Source organism: Bufo bufo, chromosome 4, assembly GCF_905171765.1.
Source record: "Bufo bufo chromosome 4, aBufBuf1.1, whole genome shotgun sequence".
Classification (NCBI taxonomy): Eukaryota; Metazoa; Chordata; class Amphibia; order Anura; family Bufonidae; genus Bufo; species Bufo bufo.
Genome location: NC_053392.1, coordinates 540569033 through 540595573, shown reverse-complemented (window position 1 = coordinate 540595573; position 26541 = coordinate 540569033). Strand labels below are relative to the sequence as shown.

Here is a 26541-nt window from a genome sequence, read left to right as displayed (position 1 = left end):
AGTCTGTACGGTATGGTCTAGCCGCAAGTTAATAGCATTGAAGCTTCTAAGGCTATGTTCACATATATGAAAAACAGGGGATCGGCACTTCTGTCAGTCCGTAAAACATCTTCACTGTGGCATCTTAAAATCATATATTGATATACTGATGCCCAGATTTTAAGATGCTAGAATAAACTTAATAGTTTTATGGATTAACAGAACTGTCGATCCCATTCAACTGTGTTTTTTTCTAGTAGTTGCATTTTTTTTTTTTACAATTGAAACCCCATCAAAAACACAGAAAACTGCAGTTCTTCAGAAGCGCCCACGTGGTTTCCAGTTCTTTCAGTAGAAAGCTGACTGCTGGATCCATCACACAACTGATACCAACTGCTCCTAATAGCCCCACTCACTTAGGCCTCATGTAAACAGCAGATCCGCAATATGTGGTCACCAGCCGTGTGGGTCCGCAATCCGGAAGGTGCGGTGCGAAACAGAGGCATGGAACGGAGTGCCTTCGTGGGGTTTCTCTCCGTGCCTCCGCAACACAAAAAAGAGGGCATGTTCTAATTTTTTGTGGCGCGGACGGATCACGGACCCATTCAAGTTGAATGGGTCTGGATCTGTCGCGGCAGCCACACGGATAGTGCCTGTGCAAATTTCGGTCCCAAATGCACAGAACGGCCGTGTGCATGAGGCCTTATAATGAGGTCAGTGGTGACCAGCATTTTGATAGGAATAACAGTGCTGCATGCTGGGCTATTCTTCCCGTCAAATATGACAATCTGGGATGGAGGCTCCTAGTGGAAGCTCTGACACAGATGTGAACAGAGCCTAAAGCTACATTTACAGTGAAAAACGGATGTATGACAACTGTTTTAAGAACAAGGGCAGTCTATGGGGTTATTGACACACAGTTTTTTTTGATGGCCAGTGAATAATGGACATAAAAAAAATAGAACGTGTTCTATTTTGTCCATTTTCAGGGACCAACAGCCCCTATACAACTGAAGGGGATCGTCCATTTCTCAGAAAGGCATCGGTGAAAATAACGTCTGTTAAAAATGGTTTGGAACTCAACAGATATTTGCCATCCTCTGGGCAGTGGCAGGTGTTTCTGGCTTACAGTGTAACGCCCACCGCACTGTACAGGCACATGGGTTTACGCCATGGCATAGCTTCTTTGAACTAGTTGAAACAGTTGGACAGCAAAGAAATCAAAGCCAATATCTTCCAACTGTTACGCTGGGTTCAGACCTGAGCGTCTTTGATATGCGCGTTTAACGCGCGTTTTTGACGCGCGTTTTTGACGAGCGTTTTTTGCAATAGTAAACGCGCGTTTGACACGCGTTTGTGTGATTGACTGCAATGTCCTATGGCCACAAACGCGCGTCAAAACGCCCCAAAGAAGCTCAAGTACTTGTTTGAGCGTAGGGCGTTTTACAGCGCGTTTTTCAGCGCTGTAAAACGCTCAAGTGAGGACCAGGGCCATAGGGAAGCATTGGTTTTCATGTGTTGAGCGTTTTACAGCGCGTTCAAACGCGCTGTAAAACGCTCAACACATGAAAACCAATGCTTCCCTATGGCCCTGGTTCTCACTTAAGCGTTTTACAGCGCGTTTGAACGCGCTGAAAAACGCCCTACGCTCAAACAAGTTCTTGAGCTTCTTTGGGGCGTTTTGATGCGCGTTTGTGGCCATAGGACACTGCAGTCAATCACACAAACGCGCGTCAAACGCACGTTTACCATTGCAAAAAACGCGCATAAAAACGCGCGACAAAAACGCGCATATAAAATGCGCTCAAGTGTAAACCCAGCCTAATAGTTGCAATTTGTGCAGTAGGCTCAAAACTCAAGTTGCAGAACAGTTTTGTGCTCGGAAAGTAGCCAACACCAGAAAAATAAAAGCTGCCACCTGGCATTCCGCAGACAGAACAGATTTTGACCCACAAGAACTGGCGACATGATATTTAATACAAACTTCTTGGCAACATAAAAAAATAATCCAAAAAACACACCAGTAATAGACAACAGATGCCAAATGTTGGGTGACAAATCTACGCTGCTACAGCTCTGACATATGCAGATTTGGAGTTCTGTACTCCAGGACTGATAAGCAGCCATATTGAATTTAATAAACCTTTTCGAAATAACTGTCCGGAAAAATATTTTTGTTTAGCTTGTGTGGGAATCGGTGTCGCCTGTAGTCATTACCAAAAATGCAGATTTTTTTTTTGGTCTCTTTCATCGATTTTCTAAGGACTTTGGACAACGCTCCCTTATGTGAACAGCAATGGTGATCATATTGGTAATCGCCCAAGTTTTTTTGAATCGTAGACTTAACCAAGAAATAGTTGAATAGAATATTTCAAGACTGCACACAAGTGGACAGCTCAAGGACTCCAATTTTATGAAGTGTATACAGTTTCATTATAAATATAACAGCCTTCCCTAATTTTAGCAACCTCAATGGGTTGACGCCAGGTGACGCCGGTGGTAGATTAGCTACAAGTGTAGTGAACCGAATACTGTGAGATTTCCTGTCCTTATGTTATTTCTGTGATGATGCCAGTCACAAAGAGACAACAAAACGATTCGCCCTTATAATTGGTGTGACAAGGCACAGCACCGCTTAATTGTACCCAGGCGCGTTCGGTCGTTAGCCAAAGACAGCAATCTGTGTATTCGTATAAAAATCACCCCTAACCCTGCATCCTGTGAAACATAAAATCAAACTTACTGTAAATGTATTGTGCTGGAAATGGCAGCTTTGTAAAAAGCTCAGAGGCTCAGAGACCACACAGAACTTTAATTACAAACACCTCATTGGTTATGAAACGCTACACTTTTCTTACCGACTTTCGGAAACGCCCTTAACTGCCAAAAAATGACTTATTTGAAAGGAATTAAGTGGAACTGGACTTTAAGTGAAGAAATAAAACAAAACTTTTATACCAAATCCTCCATTACGCCTGCTCTACTGCTGCTGTGTAAAATCTGATCACCAGATGCCACCTGTGCTCCAAACGTAAAGAGTGCAAAATGGCTTAATAAGGCTACTTGCACATCTGCGGCACTGCAATCCGGCCGCCAGTTCCGCCAGAGAATGCTGGGATCAACCGGACACAAACAACAATCCAGACGATTCTCTGCATATTTGCCGGACCTCCACCGGACCCCATTATATTTATTCTCCATCTTGGGACAAAAATTTGGATTAAAACAAAGCCATAGATGGCTATAGTCATTTATTACATCTCTAGTGATTTAGGTGGGCATAACTCGCTGCACTGTGACCTTCATAGCTGCACCCTTCGACAGGAAAGGGATATGGACCAAAATATCAAGCCACATCATTTATTTATTAGCCAAAACATTCCAGGTTTTGCACACTAACCAAATTAACAGAAAACATTTAGAGAAACATACTAGCCACATATACATGACATGTCCCTTTCAAAGTGAAAAATTGCAGCAGAAATTGTCAGATTCTGCCTCTGTAATATCCAGTGTGTGTACATACAGTAAGGCTTCATGCACACACCTGTATTATGAACCTCAGTAACTTTGTAGTAAGAAAATGTGTACGCTCAGTATACAGACGCCTATGAAGGTTCTCATTCATCCAGGTCATGGTATATCAGTAGTAAAAAAATCAAACTGGACTTTTTTCCTCTCTTAAAGACGTTTTGACTTTCTTAATCATAATAATTTGTACAAAGAATCTCCGGCATTAAATACTGGCATTAAATCCTGAGTCACCAGAATTTTACGTCGGAGATTATTTGTTATTCTGAGAAAGCCAGTTGGACGACTAGCAAAATATCTTAAAGAAAAAATACAAGTCCAATTGCTTTGGCTTACTACTGATATAAGTATAAATATATTAAGGCCACAAAATTCTTTTTGACAGACCTGGACAATTTGGCATATCACACGTCCTGGACTCCGTGGCTGTGCAGGCATATCCGCAGGACCTGGTACGTTTCTGGTTTCCACTGCCGCATGTAACACTGCAAACAGACCATGTGCTCCAGTCACCTTCTCCATCTGCATAATCTATGGAGAAAAGCAAAAATAACATTCTTTTTGAAGGGCTATAACTAGTAAAAATGAATGAATAAAATCATTATTATATTTGAATGCAATAAAACTGTGACACTAACTTATAGGTGGGTCCATAAAACCATGGAGCTGTCTAAGACTGAAAACTCCATAATGCTGCTGGTCATAAAAAAAAAGAAAAAAAAAAAAACGTACAAAAACTTTCCAAACACCTATCTGCATCCTGGTCCCCCATTGCCAACTCTGCTTTGATGAAATACGGTGATGTCACTCCACTGTGGCAGCCAATCACAGCTCGTCATGATAATATGCCTACTATGTCATTTAGTGACTGCATGCCATGACCATTCAAAGAGACATCACAATAGTAGTCTTGCTACTACTTTTTGATAATCCTTGGGTTAAAGAAGGTCAGGGTGGACTATACAGAATAGAGAAATACTGACCCTCATAAATTCCTATAAAGCTTATCCTAATAATATCGTCCATGAGGGACATTGGGGGTGCAGCCCACCGTGGTTTCACTGCATTGAAATAAGTTTAAAAAGGTACCTAGCTATTAATGGCTATCGACATCTAAGAACCTATTGGGAGAACATACTCATGGGCAGATAATGTGCTGTAGCCCAATTAAGGCTACTTTTACACTTGCGTTCGGAGCGGATCCGTATGGTGTCTGCACAGACGGATCCGCTCCTATAATGCAAATGACGGTATCCGTTCAGAACAGATCCGTCTGCATTATATTTCAGAAAAAAATCTGTGAAAGTGTAAAAGTTAGTCAGACGGATCCGTCCAGATTTTGCATTGAAAGTCAATGGGGGACGGATCCGTTTGAAATTGCACCATATTGTGTCAACTTCAAACGGATCCGTCCCCATTGACTTACATTGTAAGTCTGGACAGATCCGTTTGGCTCCGCACGGCCAGGCGGACACCCGAACACTGCAAGCTGCGTTCGGGTGTCCGCCTGCTGAGCGGAACGGAGGCCAAGCGGAGACATCCTGATGCATTCTGAGCGGATCCGCATCCACTCAGAATGCATTGGGGCTGTACGGATCCGTTCGGGGCCGCTTGTGAGAGCCTTCAAACGGAACTCACAAGCGGAACCCCGAACGCAAGTGTGAAAGTAGCCTAACCTTACATACAACTGAAAATATACACTGAACAAAAATATAAACGCAACACTTTCGGTTTTGCTCCTATTTTGCATGAGCTGAACTCAAAGATCTGAAACATTTTCTACATACACAAAAGACCCATTACTCTCAATTATTGTTCACAAATCTGTCTAAATCTGTGTTAGTGAGCACTTCTCCTTTGCCGAGATATTCCATCCCACCTCACAGGTGTGGCATATCAAGGTGCTGATTAGACAGCATGAATATTGCACAGGTGTGCCTTAGACTGCCCACAATAAAAGGCCACTCTGAAATGTGCAGTTTGATCACACAGCACAATGCCACAGATGTCGCAACGTTTGAGGGAGCGTACAATTGGCATGCTGACTGCAGGAATGTCTACCAGAGCTGTTGCCCATGCAATGAATGTTCTTTTCTCTACCATAAGCCGTCTCCAAAGACGTTTCAGAGAATTTGGCAGTACATCCAACCAGCCTCACAACCGCAGACCACGTGTAACCACACCAGCCCAGGACCTCCACATCCAGCATGTTCACCTCCATGATGATCTGAGACCAGCCACCCGGACAGCTGCAGCAACAATCGGTTTGCATAACCAAAGAATTTCTGCACAAACTTTTAGAAACCGTTTCAGGGAAGCTCATCTGCATGCTCGTCGTCCTCATCGGGGTCTGGACCTGACTGCAGTCCGCCGTCGTATCCTACTTGAGTGGGAAAATGCTCACATTCGATGGTGTCTGGCATGTTGGAGAGACGTTTTGTTCACGGACGAGTCCCGGTTTTCACTGTTCAGGGCAGATGGCAGACAGGGTGTGTGGCGTTGTGTGGATGAGCGGTTTGCTGACATCAACGTTGTGGGTCGAGTGGCCCATGGTGGCGGTGGGGTTATGGTATGGGCAGGCGTATGTTATGGACAACGAACACAGGTGCATTTTATTGATGGCCTTTTGAATGCACAGAGATACCGTGACGAGATCCTGAGGCCCATTGTTGTGCCATTCATACTCGACCATAACCTCATGTTGCAGCATGATAATGCACAGCCCCATATTGCAAGGATCTGTACACAATTCCTGGAAGCTGAAAACATCCCAGTTCTTGCATGGCCAGCGTACTCATCGGACATGTCACCCATTGAGCGTGTTTGGGATGCTCTAGATCGGCGTATACGACAGCGTGTTCCAGTTCCTGCCAATATTCTGAAACTTCGCACATCTATTGTAGAGGAGTGGACCAACATTCCACAGGCCACAATCAACAACCTGATTAACTCTATGCGATGGAGATGTGTTGCACTGCGTGAGGCAAATGGTGGCCACACCAGATACTGACTTGTTTTCCTGCCCCCCCCGTGCAATATTCATGCTGTCTAATCAGCACCTTGCTATGCCACACCTGTGAGGTGGGATGGATTATCTCAGCAAAGGAGAAGTGCTCACTAACACAGATTTAGACAGATTTGTGAACAATAATTGAGAGTAATGGGTCTTTTGTGTATGTAGAAAACCTCTCAGACTTCTGAAATACACAGACTGTACTGTATTAACCCCTCATCTGTGTGTATAGGACGAGCCGTGTAATGTGAACTTACCATACTCTGGCTGTTCCTTCAGATCAAGTGTACGGTGACTGGGAACTTGCCTGTTCCACCCACTCAGAGGGTTTAAGAAGTTGCTATCCTCAGTGGTGCTGTCATATTTGTAATCCTGGCCTCCATAATTTATCCTGGGTAGTGTTGATGACCTCTGCCACCAACTTCTCCAGTCAGGTGATGGAACTGGCCAGCTGGGCTTGTTGTCCTTTGGCATTTCATTTTCCGGCTCTATGTCTGCTCCGTCAACTACTTCAATTGTAACCTGAGAAAGTACAAAGTAATGGGGTAAAAAGTGAGGCCAATTTCATGTACAAGAGGAAGCTTGACATTACAGTGATCAGTTATAATTTAGGTTTGGCATGTATTATTTTGTATTACATGTACTAGGTCCTCTTTAGTGTCAAGTACATTGTTATATGATCACCTCTCCTGACAAGTCTGATTTAGTAATTACTTGCATTTCCCATCTACTAACAATACATAAGTAAATGCTTATAAATGAATTGCCAGCAGTCTGCAATAAAGTTCCCACTAGGTGTTGCAGGTTGGCGCATGTGTCCTTTTACAGTCTGCCAGTGGCTTCTGACTGTGCAGGGACAAACTTCCCTCCAAGACTATGTAAGTGGTTACCAAATGCGCATATACATGCGACGATGGAGCAGTCAATTATTGGGAGGGGACCATTCCTTCCTAATAATTGCCTGCTCATCAACATGCAGAAATCTCCAGGGATGAGCGATGGCTACTGCCATCGCTCGCCCTCATACAGATTATTTCTGGACAGCAGATTACTGTTCACCCAACAGGATCTGCTGCCCGGAAACAATGATTTAATGTGCTGCAGGAAAGATCATTTCACTTGATTAATGACTGCTTTGCTTGTTTATCAGGTGATTGGGAGCACCTTTACATGGGCAGATTATCAGGAACGAGCATTCGTAGTAACATTCCTTCCTGATAATCTGCCCGACAATTGTGCGATGTAATGGCCTCATCTAAGACATTGATGGCATCCAGTCAGAACAGGGCCCCCAATGTGAAGGAGAGCACACCACGCAAGCCGCGACCCGATTTCCACTAATCACTATGGGAGTTCCAAAAAATAGCCAAACAAGAATGCACCACGCAAAGGGCCACCTTTCCATGTGCTCAGCGTTTTTCGGAACTGTTCTCTGTTCACTGTTCTCTGTTCACTGTTCTCTGTTCATTCCAATATGACTTGTGTTTGTAAAATATTTGTTTGTAAAAAAAACATATATATTATAAATTCCCTGATTGTTTATATTTTTTATTATTATGTTTTTGACAAAGACAAACTAATATATATATATTTTATAATAAAATATAACATTATATGAAATTATAAAAAACATACAACAGCTATCTGGAAGGGGAAATGCATTTTCAGCTCATTTTACATTATGGCCCATTGACAGCAGGTAAAATTTCCACAAGGAGAGTTGGGAATTTGGGTTTTATTATAATAAAGCTTAAACGGGTTCTTTAGTTTAATAATGATTTTTTGTTCTGCCCAAAGTACCCCAAACAATGGATATTTTTACCCTTTATACCTTTTTTCATGTTGGCACTTTCCTTCCTCTTTTCTGAGTATTACTGAATCCTGGCAGGATGTTTACATACAGAACTTCCTGTTTTCATCAACTTTCTGCTGGGTTTGCTAGCCAATCCCAGCATGTTTTGCTCTCTAGTATTTCACTGGGCTTACTCCACCTGGCTGACATAGAAAGGATAGATGTAGGGGGACTACTACAGCAGAGGGAACAGTGTGGCAGGCAGAGCAAGCATTACAGTGAAAAGCATGCTGGGTTTGGTTAGGAAACCCATGTAGCGTTATACTACCCTACCTCGTGAGTTTTCCCTACCCTCTGACTTCCTGTCGCATCGGCGATGACGTATGGAGGCGTGTCTTTGTTTTTACTATCTGCGCATGCGCAAAAGGCTAGTCTAGGCAAAATCTCATTGCCGATTTTAGCAGCACACTGGGACACTGCGCATGCGTCGGGGAGCCGAGGTAGGGAAAAATTACGGCCCAGTGCGCAAGCGCGGTTAACTCCTGAAAATCCACCCGATATACGCGCCTGCGCAGTGTGGGGGTAGGGAAAAATTACGTCCCAGTGCGCAAGCGCCGAGGGTAGTATAAATATCCATTTCACAATAGCGCTTTTAACCCTTTGCAGGAGCAATTGTCATATTGTTCGCTTATAAATAGGTTCTGTTATATAGGGGGTCTGCACAGTATATGGGGGTAGGTCTGCACAGTATATGGGGGGGGGTCTGCACAGTATATGGGGGTAGGTCTGCACAGTATATAGGGGGGTCTGTCTGCACAGTATATGGGGGGGTCTGTCTGCACAGTATATGGGGGGGGTCTGCACAGTATATGGGAGGGGTCTGCACAGTATATGGGGGGGGGGTCTGTCTGCACAGTATATGGGGGGGAGTCTGTCTGCACAGTATATGGGGGGGGGGGGTCTGTCTTCACAGTATATGGGGGGGGCTGTCTGCACAGTATATTGGGTGGTGTCCGCCCAGTATATTGAAGTTGTGGGGTCTACGCAGTTTATTGGGGGGCTATCTATGCAGTATATGGGGGGTTATCTGCGCAGCATATTGGTGTTCGTTCTGCGCAGTATATTGGGGTCTGTCTGCGCAGTATATTGGGGGATGGATGTGCAGTATATTGGGGGGGGGGGCAGTGTACTATATTTGTGGGCTGTGCGTTAGATGTGGAGCTGTGCACCACGTGTGGCCTGTGTGTTCCATGTGTACAACCCTAGTTTAACAAAAAATAAAAAATTCCCAGCCAGAGGGACGGCCCCACATCTGCCACCAAATCCGTCGCTCCTGGATTCTGTCATCTCCGTCTCTGTGTCTCCCACAGTCTGTGTGTCTGTCTGCTGTATATATGTGGACCGTCCGTCTGCTGCACTGCGTCTGTTCTGCCATTTACTCTAACCATTTTAATTATTTTTTGTGTGTCCCAACTCTGACCAGCATGTTCTCCTATGGAACACGAAGTACCTGAAGTGGAATGAAGAAGCCCATGTTTGAGGCCCGCGCCCTCTGACAGATGACAAGCTGCTCCTGTTTGCACCGCTACTTCAGCATTGTGTACGGTGATCACCGCGAGGTCAGAGGTCGGCAACCATAGGCCGTCCAGATGCTGTGAATTACATCTCCCATCATGCTGGCAAAGCATTATGGGAGGTGTAGTCCAAAACATCTGGAATACCAAATGCGTATGAATGAAAAGCATGGTGTGTGTGACTGGTCAGTAACAAGGGTTGGAGCCTTGACGTGGCGTTACTGCTCACATGTGTATCCATGTGCGAATTCAACCAATGTGACTAATACTGATGAGGTAACTAAATACTGGGACGATGGAGAATTGAACGTCCGTATCTCCTACACACTGCTTACACCGTGACCGTATCTCCTACACACTGCTTACACCGTGACCGTATCTCCTACACACTCCTTACACCGTGACCGTATCACCTACACACTCCTTACACCGTGACCGTATCTCCTACACACCGCTTACACCGTGACCGTATCTCCTACACACTGCTTACACCGTGACCGTATCTCCTACACACTGCTTACACCGTGACCGTATCTCCTACACACTGCTTACACCGTGACCGTATCTCCTACACACTCCTTACACCGTGACCGTATCTCCTACACACTCCTTACACCGTGACCGTATCTCCTACACACCGCTTACACCGTGACCGTATCTCCTACACACCGCTTACACCGTGACCGTATCTCCTACACACCGCTTACACCGTGACCGTATCTCCTACACACCGCTTACACCGTGACTGTATCTCCTACACACCGCTTACACCGTGACTGTATCTCCTACACACCGCTTACACCGTGACCGTATCTCCTACACACCGCTTACACCGTGACCGTATCTCCTACACACTGCTTACACCGTGACTGTATCTCCTACACACTGCTTACACCGTGACTGTATCTCCTACACACTGCTTACACCGTGACCGTATCACCTACACACTGCTTACACCGTGACCGTATCTCCTACACACCGCTTACACCGTGACTGTATCTCCTACACACTGCTTACACCGTGACTGTATCTCCTACACACCGCTTACACCGTGACCGTATCACCTACACACCGCTTACACCGTGACCGTATCTCCTACACACCGCTTACACCGTGACCGTATCACCTACACACCGCTTACACCGTGACCGTATCACCTACACACCGCTTACACCGTGACCGTATCAACTACACACCGCTTACACCGTGACTGTATCTCCTACACACCGCTTACACCGTGACTGTATCTCCTACACACTGCATATAAAATGACTAAATGGAAACGTACGAAAGCCATTCCGAGGATCCGTAATGCGGATCATTTTGTCACGTTCGTTTCCATTTTTGCCTCCGTTCAGCGGATCCTTTCTTGATTGAGTAGGATTACAGTCTGTCCCCCCCACCTCATGTATTCAGATCCCAGGGTTGTCATTTGCTTTGAATCCTGTAAATGCTCCGTTGCTAATTTCTCGGGGGGGCCGTCTTCTTGAAATTTTAATTATGTCCGGTTTCAGCTCTGATCACGGACCACACCTTTTGGAGTCTTGTACACGACTATATGCACTAAAACATGTCTAGTGTTAGTTAACGGGCTATATTGATGGTGCGGACAGGAGTACATGGCATCATGATGTTGTCCATGCCGAAAGGTGCCATTGCTGCGGCGCTCTCAGGCTACACTAACACCGATTGGCGTCATCTCGCGTGAGCCGAGATTTCCTGTGAACGCGTGCACACAGGATCGGAAGGTAAGCGAGTGGATCTCCAGCCTGCCAGCGGCGATCGTTCGCTGGCAGGCTGGAGATGTGATTTTTTTAACCCCTAACAGGTATATTAGACGCTGTTTTGATAACAGCGTCTAATATACCTGCTACCTGGTCCTCTGGTGGTCCCCTTTGCTTGGATCGACCACCAGAGGACACAGGCAGCTCAGTAATAAGTAGCACCAAACACCACTACACTACACTACACCCCCCCTGTCACTTATTAACCCCTAATCACCCCATATAGACTCCCTGATCACCCCCCTGTCATTGATCACCCCCCTGTCATTGATCACCCCCCTGTCAGGCTGCATTCAGACGTCTGTATGTTTTTTACGGATCCACTGATACATGGATCGGATCCACAAAACACATACGGACATCTGAATGGAGCCTTATAGGGGGGTGATCAATGACAGGGGGGTGGTCAGGGAGTCTATATGGGGTGATCAGGGGTGAATAAGGGGTTAATAAGTGACAGGGGGGGGTGTAGTGTAGTGTAGTGGTGCTTGGTGCTACTTATTACTGAGCTGCCTGTGTCCTCTGGTGGTCCATCCAAGCAAAAGGGACCACCAGAAGACCAGGTAGCAGGTATATTAGACGCTGTTATCAAAACAGCGTCTAATATACCTGTTAGGGGTTAAAAAAATCACATCTCCAGCCTGCCAGCGAACGATCGCCGCTGGCAGGCTGGAGATCCACTCGCTTACCTTCCGATCCTGTGTGCACGCGTTCACAGGAAATCTCGGCTCACGCGAGATGACGCCAATTGGTGTTAGTGTAGCCTGAAAGCGCCGCAGCAATGGCACCTTTCGGCATGGACAACATCATGATGCCATGTACTCCTGTCCGCACCATCAATATAGCCCGTTAACTAACACTAGACATGTTTTAGTGCATATAGTCGTGTACAAGACTCCAAAAGGTGTGGTCCGTGATCAGAGCTGAAACCGGACATAATTAAAATTTCAAGAAGACGGCCCCCCGAGAAATTAGCAACGGAGCATTTACAGGATTCAAAGCAAATGACAACCCTGGGATCTGAATACATGAGGTGGGGGGGACAGACTGTAATCCTACTCAATCAAGAAAGGATCTGCTGAACGGAGGCAAAAATGGAAACGAACGTGACAAAATGATCCGCATTACGGATCCTCGGAATGGCTTTCGTACGTTTCCATTTAGTCATTTTATATGCAGTGTGTAGGAGATACAGTCACGGTGTAAGCGGTGTGTAGGAGATACAGTCACGGTGTAAGCGGTGTGTAGGAGATACAGTCACGGTGTAAGCGGTGTGTAGGAGATACAGTCACGGTGTAAGCGGTGTGTAGGAGATACGGTCACGGTGTAAGCGGTGTGTAGGAGATACGGTCACGGTGTAAGCAGTGTGTAGGAGATACGGTCACGGTGTAAGCGGTGTGTAGGAGATACGGTCACGGTGTAAGCGGTGTGTAGGAGATACAGTCACGGTGTAAGTGGTGTGTAGGTGATACGGTCACGGTGTAAGCGGTGTGTAGGTGATACGGTCACGGTGTAAGCGGTGTGTAGGAGATACGGTCACGGTGTAAGCGGTGTGTAGGTGATACGGTCACGGTGTAAGCGGTGTGTAGGAGATACAGTCACGGTGTAAGCAGTGTGTAGGAGATACAGTCACGGTGTAAGCGGTGTGTAGGTGATACGGTCACGGTGTAAGCGGTGTGTAGGAGATACGGTCACGGTGTAAGCGGTGTGTAGGAGATACGGTCACGGTGTAAGCGGTGTGTAGGAGATACGGTCACGGTGTAAGCGGTGTGTAGGAGATACGGTCACGGTGTAAGCGGTGTGTAGGAGATACGGTCACGGTGTAAGCGGTGTGTAGGAGATACGGTAGATTAATTCTCCATCGTCACAGTATTTAGTTACCTCATCAGTATTACAGTCACTCACATTGGTTGAATTGGCACATGGACACACATGTGAGCAGTAACGCCACGTCAAGGCTCCAACCCTTGTTACTGACCAGTCACACACACCATGCTTTTCATTCATACGCATTTGGTATTCCAGATGTTTTGGACTACACCTCCCATAATGCTTTGCCAGCATGATGGGAGATGTAATTCACAGCATCTGGACGGCCTATGGTTGCCGACCTCTGACCTCGCGGTGATCACCGTACACAATGCTGAAGTAGCGGTGCAAACAGGAGCAGCTTGTCATCTGTCAGAGGGCGCGGGCCTCAAACATGGGCTTCTTCATTCCACTTCAGGTACTTCGTGTTCCATAGGAGAACATGCTGGTCAGAGTTGGGACACACAAAAAATAATTAAAATGGTTAGAGTAAATGGCAGAACAGACGCAGTGCAGCAGACGGACGGTCCACATATATACAGCAGACAGACACACAGACTGTGGGAGACACAGAGACGGAGATGACAGAATCCAGGAGCGACGGATTTGGTGGCAGATGTGGGGCCGTCCCTCTGGCTGGGAATTTTTTATTTTTTGTTAAACTAGGGTTGTACACATGGAACACACAGGCCACACGTGGTGCACAGCTCCACATCTAACGCACAGCCCACAAATATAGTACACTGCCCCCCCCCCAATATACTGCACATCCATCCCCCAATATACTGCGCAGACAGACCCCAATATACTGCGCAGAACGAACACCAATATGCTGCGCAGATAACCCCCCATATACTGCATAGATAGCCCCCCAATAAACTGCGTAGACCCCACAACTTCAATATACTGGGCGGACACCACCCAATATACTGTGCAGACAGACCCCCCCATATACTGTGAAGACAGACCCCCCCCCATATACTGCGCAGACAGACCCCCCCATATACTGTGCAGACAGACTCCCCCCCATATACTGTGCAGACAGACTCCCCCCCATATACTGTGCAGACAGACCCCCCCCATATACTGTGCAGACCCCTCCCATATACTGTGCAGACCCCCCCCCATATACTGTGCAGACAGACCCCCCCATATAGTGTGCAGACAGACCCCCCGATATACTGTGCAGACCCCCCCAATATACTGTGCAGACCCCCCCCATATACTGTGCAGACACCCCCCCCCCCATATACTGTGCAGACAGACCCCCCCCATATACTGTGCAGACCCCCCCCCCATATACTGTGCAGACAGACCCCCCCATATACTGTGCAGACAGACCCCCCCATATACTGTGCAGACAGACCCCCCCATATACTGTGCAGACCCCCCCCATATACTGTGCAGACAGACCCCCCCATATACTGTGCAGACCCCCCCCATATACTGTGCAGACCTACCCCCATATACTGTGCAGACCCCCCCCCATATACTGTGCAGACCCCCCCCCATATACTGTGCAGACCCCCCCCATATACTGTGCAGACCTACCCCCATATACTGTGCAGACCCCCCCCCCATATACTGTGCAGACCCCCCCCCATATACTGTGCAGACCTACCCCCATATACTGTGCAGACCCCCCCCATATACTGTGCAGACCCCCCCCCCCATATACTGTGCAGACCTACCCTCATATACTGTGCAGACCCCCCCCCCATATACTGTGCAGACCCCCCCCCCCATATACTGTGCAGACCCCCCCCATATACTGTGCAGACAGACCCCCCCATATACTGTGCAGACCCCCCCCCATATACTGTGCAGACCTACCCCCATATACTGTGCAGACCTACCCCCATATACTGTGCAGACCCCCCCCCATATACTGTGCAGACCTACCCCCATATACTGTGCAGACCCCCTATATAATAGAACCTATTTATAAGCGAACAATATGACAATTGCTCCTGCAAAGGGTTAAAAGCGCTTTTGTGAAATGGATATTTATACTACCCTCGGCGCTTGCGCACTGGGACGTAATTTTTCCCTACCCCCACACTGCGCAGGCGCGTATATCGGGTGGATTTTCAGGAGTTAACCGCGCTTGCGCACTGGGCCGTAATTTTTCCCTACCTCGGCTCCCCGACGCATGCGCAGTGTCCCAGTGTGCTGCTGAAATCGGCAATGAGATTTTGCCTAGACTAGCCTTTTGCGCATGCGCAGATAGTAAAAACAAAGACACGCCTCCATACGTCATCGCCGATGCGACAGGAAGTCAGAGGGTAGGGAAAACTTACGAGGTAGGGTAGTATAACGCTACACCCAGCAGGAAGCAGATGAAAACAGGAAATTCTGCATGTAAACATCCTTCCAAGATGAAATGATGCAGAAACCGGGAAAAGGAAAGTGCTGACTTGAAAGTCAGGTACATGGGTCAAAAATATGCAGTACTCTGGGCGGAAATAAAGTTTCATTATGAATCTGGAGAGCCCCTTTAATCACTGTTCTACAAAGTTCTACAACTTTTTAATATATTTTTGTGTCATTTATCAAAGCCGCCATTTTGTATGCAGGTCTTGATATCCCCTGCAGCAACGGAGGATGCACTTAATTTAAAGAGGACCTTTCACTAGAATAAAACATCTAAACTAACTATACAGACATATACAGCGGCGCCCAGGGATCTCCCTGCACTTACTATTATCCCTGGGCACTGCTCCGTTCTCCCGTTATAGCCTCCGGTATCTTCATAGTTAGGCTCCACCCAGGGGAACCTGCCGGCGTCTCATTCTCCCATGCTGTAGCGCTGGCCAATTGCAGCGCTCAGCTCATAGCCTGAGAGGCTGTATGCTAAAAGCCAGGTATGTGCAAGCCATTAATCTATCCATGAGACAGGTGACAGGCTTAGTCAACATACCTTACCATGGCAGCCTTGTGCACTATGAGATATTCCAAACCAGCTCTCATCTGACTGAGAACCAGTAAACCTCAAAGTTATTTTGCATCTGTTAGATGGCTTGGGTGGACCTGCACACCTAGATCAATATCATTAGGGTGACAAAAAGTTTTCCGATTGTCCTAACATAATATTCAATAACCTTTCTATACAGTTTTGTCATGTAAAAACGAATTTGCATAAACATGGCCATATGGGAATAACATGCAAATGAGCAGAATCTGCCTTGTTTTTCAGCTGTCATAAGACTATGAAAATCAATAGAGGGCGCTATTGAGTTATGAACAGCGCCCTCTATTGGTTTCACAGTCTTATGACAAGACAAATATTCTTGTCAGAAGACTATGAAACCAATAGAGGGCGCTGTTCATAACTCAATAGCGCCCTTTATTGGTTTCATAGTCTTCTGACAAGAATATTATACTGATTCTTATGACAAGCTTATAAGTGTGGCCTTTTGCATGGAAAATTCGCGATTAGAATATTCACGATCTACACTAGGATGATATCTGACACTGGGAAAGCTGGGTAATAACTCAGTGATGAAATCTGACACTGGGAAAGCTGGGTAATAACTTGCAATCTACACCGAGTTAATACCCAGCTTTTCCAGTGTCAGATATTATCACTGACTTACTACATAATTATTACATAATATTTGCTATATATTAGTTTTTTTAGAATATTCGTAATATTCTAAAAAACTAATATATAGCAATATAGCGAATATTATGTAATAATTATGTAGTAAGTCAGTCATAATATCTGACACTGGAAAAGCTGGGTAATAACTCAGTGTAGATCGTGAGTTATTACCCAGCTTTCCCAGTGTCAGATATCATCTTAGTGTAGATCGCGAATATTCTAAATCGTCAATTTCCCATGCAAAAGGCTACACTAATAAGCTTTTCATAAGAATCAGTATAATATTCTTGTCAGAAGACTATGAAACCAATAGAGGGTGCTATTGAGTTATAAACAGCGCCCTCTATTGGTTTCATAGTCTTCTGACAAGAATATTTGTCTTGTCATAAGACTGTGAAACTAATAGAGGGCTGTTTATAATTCAATAGCGCCCTCTATTGGTTTAATAATCTTCTGACAAGAATATTTGTCTTGTAATCACAGGGAACAACCTGTTTAAAACGTAGCCTTTAATCTAATTATAGCATAAAATAACAAAACTCCCACAGACATACATAGAAAAGGAACAAAAAAGAGAATATATCCTTGATGACATGAACAATTATACTTGTAGTTGTCCAGAAGTGCGGGTCAGGTTGAACTGGGGGGACAGAAAAGAATTCTAATCTTTCCCTGTTCCTGGCCCTGGGCTAAATAGCCCTGCCTAAGAACGGAATGGCCGCCCTGATAAGGACGATCCCGTATTCTGGAACCTCCTAGTGACCCTGGTAAGGCCCTGTGAACCTAATGGATATCTACTCAGGGCCTGCTCTAGGTACACAAAACAAAAACAAAGTACGGATAATAACACAAAAAGCAAACAAACCAGCCACCCCACTGGGTGCTCAGTGGTGTGGGCGGAAATGCTGCCAATAATAAATATGTCATAAAGAATATATAGACAACCAAAGATGTGGCTATCTATGAATGTGCATCATCAATGGACGATATAACTGTACAAACCCCACACTCCAGATACACTGTGTGACGTCAATACACGAAGATACGCCGTTAACATTTGTACATATCAGTGTATAATATAAGATGTATATACATGTACGGCACCAGAAGCACTACATCTAGTATGCAATCAGATGCCAGTGTCCCAACGCGTTTCACCCTGATTGATTTTCGGGTTCCTCAGGGGACGTATATCAAAGTACAATGCTTTAATGAGGCATCAAAAAGAGGCTACCCTCCTAGTGGCAAGGTCCTCAATTATGATGACACCATTAGACCAGATAATATACTGGTCACATTATGTTCGTTCACTTAATAGCTTGAAGTGATCAAATACAGGGACCACTACAGGGGGCCTTTTGATTCTGCTAAAAGAAAGCAATAGTTCGCCAGTGTGGCGATATATCCACATGTATGTACCGGACCAGTGAGGCACCACTAACTTTGCGGATGCGGGCCATGGCTGGAGTGATAGTGGACACATGACTATCCCCACAGACTGCTTGGGTCATTCCTGGCCATATATGGACACGCAAGTAGTATCTTGTTACCTGCTCGCCATATCTTGTTACCTGCTCGCCATATCTTGTTATCTGCTCGCCATATGACCACACATGTTATCATGCATATGTGACTGTTTATAGGAGGTCATCACGTTGATCACTTATGTGGGAATCCCTATGTTGACTCACCGCCGGTACATACATGTGGATATATCGCCACACTGGCGAACTATTGCTTTCTTTTAGCAGAATCAAAAGGCCCCCTGTAGTGGTCCCTGTATTTGATCACTTCAAGCTATTAAGTGAACGAACATAATGTGACCAGTATATTATCTGGTCTAATGGTGTCATCATAATTGAGGACCTTGCCACTAGGAGGGTAGCCTCTTTTTGATGCCTCATTAAAGCATTGTACTTTGATATACGTCCCCTGAGGAACCCGAAAATCAATCAGGGTGAAACGCGTTGGGACACTGGCATCTGATTGCATACTAGATGTAGTGCTTCTGGTGCCGTACATGTATATACATCTTATATTATACACTGATATGTACAAATGTTAACGGCGTATCTTCGTGTATTGACGTCACACAGTGTATCTGGAGTGTGGGGTTTGTACAGTTATATCGTCCATTGATGATGCACATTCATAGATAGCCACATCTTTGGTTGTCTATATATTCTTTATGACATATTTATTATTGGCAGCATTTCCGCCCACACCACTGAGCACCCAGTGGGGTGGCTGGTTTGTTTGCTTTTTGTGTTATTATCCGTACTTTGTTTTTGTTTTGTGTACCTAGAGCAGGCCCTGAGTAGATATCCATTAGGTTCACAGGGCCTTACCAGGGTCACTAGGAGGTTCCAGAATACGGGATCGTCCTTATCAGGGCGGCCATTCCGTTCTTAGGCAGGGCTATTTAGCCCAGGGCCAGGAACAGGGAAAGATTAGAATTCTTTTCTGTCCCCCCAGTTCAACCTGACCCGCACTTCTGGACAACTACAAGTATAATTGTTCATGTCATCAAGGATATATTCTCTTTTTTGTTCCTTTTCTATGTATGTCTGTGGGAGTTTTGTTATTTTATGCTATAATTAGATTAAAGGCTACGTTTTAAACAGGTTGTTCCCTGTGATTACATAATTGGATTATACACCACCTGTGGTATTATTCCCTCTGACGGGATATTGTCTTAGCTGTGATCACAAGAATATTTGTCTTGTCATAAGACTGTGAAACCAATAGAGGGCGCTGTTCATATTCATAACTCAATAGCGCCCTCTATTGGTTTCATAGTCTTCTGACAAGAATATTTGTCTTGTCATAAGACTGTGAAATCAATAGAGGGCGCTGTTCATAACTCAATAGCGCCCTCTATTGGTTTTTATAGTCTTATGACAGCTGAAAAACAAGGCAGATTCTGCTTACATGACAAAACTGTATAGAAAGGTTATTAAATATCATGTTAGGACAATAGGAAAACTTTTTGTCGACCTAATGATATTGATCTAGGTGTGCAGGTCCACCCAAGCCATCTAACAGATGCAAAATAGCTGTGGTTTACTGGTTCTCAGTCAGATGAAAGCTGGTTTGGAATATCTCATAGTGCACAAGGCTGCCATGGTAAGGTATGCTGGCTGTTATCTGTCTCATAGATAGATGGATGGCTTGCACATAGCTGGCTTTTGGCATATAGCTTTTGTGTGGTTGTCTATTGTATGTTGTACATAATAGGAGTCTAAGGCCTCATGCACACGACCGTTGTGTGCATCCGCGGCCGTTGTTCAGTTTTCCGTTTTTTTTCGCGGACCCATTGACTTTCAATGGGTCCGTGGAAAAATCGGAAAATGCACCGTTTGGCTTCCGCGTCCGTGATCCGTTTTTCCAGTCCATGAAAAAAATAGGACCTGTCCTATTTTTTTCACTGACAACGGTTCACTGACCCATTAAAGTCAATGGGTCCGTGAAAAATCACGGATGCGCACAAGATAGTCATCCGCGTCCGTGATCCGTGTCCGTGATCCGTGTCCGTTTTTCCTATCATTTTCAATGCAAACTTGACTCTTTTTTTTTTTTTCACTTTTCATGTCCGTGGATCCTCCAAAAATCAAGGAAGACCCACGAAAGAAAAAACGGTCACAGATCACGGAACAACAGAAATCCGTTTTGCGGACCGCAAAAAAAAAACAGTCGTGTGCATGAGGCCTTAGACCGTTGTTCCGTTTTCCGTGATTTTCTGTGGACCTATTGACTTTCAATGGGTCCGTTGAAAACTCTGAAAATGCACCGTTTGTCATCCGCGTCCGTGATCCGTGTTTCCAGTCCGTCAAAAAAATATGACCTGTCCTATTTTTTTCACGGACAACGGTTCGTGGACCCATTCAAGTCAATGGGTCCGTGAAAAAACACGGAGGCACACAAGATTGTCATCCGCGTCCGTGATCCGTGTCCGTTTTTTTCCTATCATTTTCAAGGCAAACTTGACTTAGATTTTTTTTTCACTTTTCATGTCTGGTGATCCTCCAAAAATCAAGGAAGACACACGGAAAAAAAACGGATCACGGATCCCGGAACAACGGAACCCCGTTTTGCGGACCGTGAAAAAAAACTGTCGTGTGCATGAGGCCTAATGCTGTTGCCAAACCTTTTTGAAGGGGTTTCCATCAATTTCTAACCTTTTTTTTATGAACCAGACACCCTCTTCTCTTCCGAGCAGGGGGTGCCTGGTTGTCTCCCATTGACTTCCATTGTATTCGAGCACCCAAATTATTCGGCCGAGCACTCGGATCTGCCGAGCATAGCGATGCTCGCTCATCACTACTTCATATACATTACACTGCACTTCCGAGACGAGTACTCGCTTCATTCACTTGAATGGAGCGAGTACTTGTAATTACACTATGCCGCCACTTCACAGGAGATGATGTGTAGTGTAAAGACCAGGAAGTGGTGCCAATCAGATATTGAGGACCTATCCTGTTGATAGCTCATCAATATAAATCGCTGCACTACCCCATTTAAGGCACGTGCTCAGGCAGACAGTGCACCTAGAATGAAATCTATGTCAGGTGTGAGCTGGTATAAATGATGACAAATGTTCTGGGACCAATGACCCTGCCCACACAACAGTCCCTTTTTGGAAAAGGTAAAGACGACTCCTAAACTTAGATTCAGACCTCAAATTAGACCCCAAAACTCATTAACTCCCTAAACAGGCCACTAAAATTAATTAACAACGCAGATCAGACCTCTAAAATTAATTAGACCTACGACCTGTCCCAAACCACTAAAATGAATCTGAACACAAACCCCTCAAATCCAGCCCCTAAAATTAATCAGACCCCATCAGTCCAAGGGTATGTTCATGTGATTATTAAGTCATGTTGAAAATTTAGATGCAGAATCTGTCACAGAAACCTGAGGCTGACCCTGTCGCAGATTTGCAATTTGAATTGGTGCTATTTAATGGGAGCATTCTGCGTGCGGTTACTCCTCTGAGGAAACTGCTTCAAGAAGAGACATGTCACTTCTAGATGCCAATTTCAAATCTTTTTTTTTTCTAGACCTTCTACAATATTCTTTTAAACATTGTATTATAGGATAGATTGATAGATACACATTACATTTAGATATTATGGATCTCTCTACTGACAAATACATGTGCATCACAGATGTTTTAGAGTACCAGCAATTTCAAGGACGGTAACATCTGCTATAAACCCAGGATTTTTAGTACGTGTGCGCATACACCCAAGGGTCAGACAGTTCTCACTAATAAAAGAAGGTTTTGGAGATCACAAAAAATGTGACATAGAAGTGAATATGTTCCTGAGACTTATCATAAAAATATGATCTGGGAATTGTATGGCTGAAAGCTAGAACAATTCTTGCATAATTTCGCTGAACTTGGTGCCAAAAACTGAGAGCTCAAAGACTTCTTCATCCTTTCATGGGAAGCCAAAACACCTTCTTCACACGTGATTGAAGGGAACCTGTCATCAACTTTATGCTGCCCATACTAACGGCAGCATAAAGTAGAGACAGGTGAGTTGATTTCAGGGGTCTGTCATTTATAAGTTAAAAGTAAGTGGTTGCCAAGAACCAACATAACGGCCACCTGAGAAGAGTCATGGTTATTCATGAATTCCTGCTCTCCTGCCCACCTGCTGATGATTGACAGTCTTCTACCTAGTTTTCTCCCTTTCTCTCTAAGAGAGAACTGCCAATAATCAGCAGATCGGTGAGAGAGCAGGAGATTATGAATAACTCAGACTCTTTTCAGGTAGATTTGACTCTTCTCAATAATTATGATGCTGGTTCTCAGCAACCACTTACATTTAGCTCATGAGTGACACACCGCTGACATCAGCATTTCTGTCACTATTTTATGCTGCCCTCAGTGAGGTCAGCATAAAGTTGATGACAGGTTCCCATATTTAGGAACCCATATTTAGTCACCCTAAACCAGATTCTGGTGTAACCAAAGGTTATCCTGAACACTGTGGCTTACTACCCCTGTGGTTAACATTCATTTGTAAGTTTCAAGCACATTTTGAGGTCTTAAAGGGCTATTCTCATCTGGGGCATTTATGGCATATTAATAGGATATGCCAAAATGTCCAATAAGTGTGGGTCTCACTTCTGGAACTCGCTTCTATTGCAAAAACCGGGCCCCAAAGTAAAAAGAAAGCAAGCCATGCATGCATGGGCACTCCTTGCTTCAGCGCTATGGGACTTCTGAAAATAACCGAGTGACTATTTTCAGAATACCCATAGCAGTGAATGAAAAGGACGCAGCGCACGCAAGTTCCCTTTAAAGCTTCTGAAAGAATTCTCAAAGGATATGAACCTACAAAATTTAGTCTTGGATAGCGAGAAACTAAACATACTTCTAACTAATGTCAAAAATACATTCAATGATGTTAAAGGCTTTGAGTTGGTTAGTTCATGTTCTGAGAACATTGGGGCAGATTTACTAATAGTGTCATACTTTAAACTGTCTAAGAATACAAATTACAGTCTTTATATTGGACAAATTTACTAATCTGGCGCATGGACCTTTATAAATTTGGAGTATCATAAATCCTGCACAAGATTCAGGTTAGAATTCCATTAGTTCTGTTTTCTGTGTGTCAAAAAATATTTGCCGTTGCGCCATTGCCGTTTGGCAGACAAGACATAAAATGCTTAGAAAAGTGTGTAAAACAGTTGGTAAAAGTGATGCAAAGCATGCGCACCAGGGGCCAGATTCATCATTAGCTCAAGTCAGAATAATGAAGTGAAAAAGTAAAAAAAAAAAAGCGCAATCGCTAAAACTGTGCAAAAATTTGCGACTTTTTTCTGCTCTGCACTATGCTCGCCAGTTTTCTAAAAGTGGGTGTGTTTTCCTGTGTAAATGAATCTCTAGACAGATTTACTATTGCGACTATTTAAAAAGTCGCAAAAAAGTCGCAAAAAAAAAGCGCAATTTCACTCCAGTGAGGACCTTGCTTATCTTATGAGACTTTTTAATAGAACATGCAACTTTTGTAAAGCTGCTTACTGACGGATAAACTGCTACCATCAAACCACATTTATCACATTATTAAAGGGTCGATCATGAATCTGACTTAGCTAAAACTGACTTTAGTCATATGTGAAAGTGGAGTGAGCTGTCAGAGTAATGATAAATCTGGCCCCAGGTTTTTAGCACAAAATGTGCATAAAAACTGGCGTATTTGCAACAGTAAATATGCACCACTTTTTTATACAATGGTACTGAGGATATTGAGCAATATGCTGAAACTGTTTTCTACTCATTGGCATTCATAATATATTAAAATAAATCGATTCCAGATATTACTCTCAGACATACCTAGATACCCCATCATGGATAATTAATTGTTTTAGATATGGGTCAAAAAGTGGTCTTCCTGTAGTAGCATACATATTATCTTTGGTTACGTATAAAAATCTTAAATTTAGACCCTGTCCATGAAGCCACATTTGAGGTGCCTAGTCTGTGTTCTAGTGTAAATGCTCACTTTGGTTGAGGCCTTCAAGTAAAGTTGAGAAGACAGCTGCGTTGAAGTTTCTTCTTAAAGTGGAAGGATGGACAAATTCTTTTGACTCTTTTAAAGATCTAAAGCAAGACTGGAGTTTGAGGTTTCCCCAATCTTACAAATATCAATGGACTACAACCCAGATCCATGGTAATAGGTTGCAGTACAAGAATATAAAAAAAGCAATGCAGTTCTGAATTACAACCAATTTTAAGTAAAATATCATTCAGACGTAACCCACTTCTTATTCCTATTCATGATAAACTGACCCGATTAAAGAAATTACAGGCATTACTGAAATAACTGTTTACATTATTAAAAGGTAGGAAATTGCACTCAAAACAAGATGTTCAAATTGTTAACATCTGTATTTAGCTTTACTGGCTTGAAAAAATTGTGCTATGTCTAGTCTACAATCCAGTTCCCAGTAATCCAGAGCAAACACTAGCCAGGGGAAGAGGAAGTAAATGGTTATAAATTTATAAAATTATTAACACCACAAAACATAATTTTAGTTTTTATTTGTCAAAAATTCTAGCTTGACAAAAATAAAAATAAATTATGTCTTGGTCACAATGCATACAGTACAGTCGTGGCCAAAAGTTTTGAGAATTACATAAATATTGGAAATTCGAAAAGTTGCTGCTTAAGTTTTTATAATAGCAATCGTTAATTTCTAACGATAATTTGTTTTCCCTTAGTCCTAACAGCAGCACAGATGGGGTTAACTGCCCCTGTGGAATGGTAGGACCGGCGGAATTTTAATGAGCCCAAGAACCAATAAAAGATCTTCAGCTCCTTGAAAGAGAGGAGATCACCCCCCAGCCCACCGTGTTTTCAACAAGCATAATGTATCTAGGGTGGGATATTTGTGTGCTGCTGTTAGGACTAAGGGAAAACAAATTATCGTTAGAAATTAACGATTCCCTTACGTCCTACCAGCAGCACAGATGGGGAGATAGCAAGAAGAATCCCCTAGGGAGGGTCCTCATGCCTGGCAGAACTAAGAACAGTCTGCCCAAAAGCCGAAAACTCTGCCATCCTAGCATCTATCCTATAATGGGAGATGAAGGTTGACTCAGAGCTCCAGGAGGCCGCCTTACAGATCAACTCTAAGGGGAGAAGACTTCTCTCCGCAACCGAGGTGGAGACCGCCCTAGTAGAATGGGCTCTCACAAACTCAGGAGGATCTAAGGATTGGGAGACGAAAGCTTCCTTAATGGCCTCCTTGATCCAGCGACTAATGGTAGCTTTAGACGCTTTACGGCCTTTAGACTTACCGGCAAACAGGATAAGGAGATTCTCATCTATCCTGAACTCTCTAGATCTATCCACATAGATCTGGAGGCATCTTGAAATATCCAGCGGGTCTCTAGCTGGAGTATCAGAGGAGGAGGCTGTAAACAAAACTGGTAAAGAGATTACCTGATTGATATTCTGGAAAGTAGGCACCTTAGGCCTGAAGTATGGTAAAAACTTCAGGAGTACTCTATCCTGTAGAAAAATAATGTACGGGTGAACTGCAGAGAAAGCCTGCAGTTCAGAAATTCTTTTGGCTGAAGCTATAGCCAGAAGAAAGACCATCTTAAAAGTCAAAAATTTGAATTTTACCTCCTCCAAGGGCTCGAAGGGGGGAGATGCTAGCCCCCTGAGCACTACTGAAAGATCCCACTGGGGGATAGGTTTCAGTATAGTAGGCTTTAGTCTTTCAGCTCCCTTCAGGAAGCGTTTAATGAGTGGGTCCCGAGAATGTGGTCTGTTGAGACAGGCCGAGATGGCACAAACCTGTACCTTCAAGGTAGCTGGAGATAGGCCTCTATCTAATCCATCTTGAAGAAATTGAAGTATCGCAGGAAGGGGCGGATCTGCGGACGCCACCTGTCTGGAATCACACCATGCCACGAAGATTCT

The 26541-nt window shown here is 44.4% G+C and overlaps 1 protein-coding gene across 1 annotated transcript in view; it reads right to left on the bottom strand.

Annotated features, from left to right (window-relative positions):
- Positions 1 to 26541, bottom strand: part of ISM1 (isthmin 1) — a 96371-nt gene that overhangs the window by 5348 nt on the left and 64482 nt on the right. The window contains exons 3-4 of the mRNA XM_040429969.1: positions 6781 to 7045; positions 3898 to 4041 (exon numbers count right to left, since the gene is read on the bottom strand). Of these exons, the coding sequence (XP_040285903.1) occupies positions 3898 to 4041; positions 6781 to 7045 (409 nt within the window). The remainder of the gene's footprint in view (positions 1 to 3897; positions 4042 to 6780; positions 7046 to 26541) is intronic.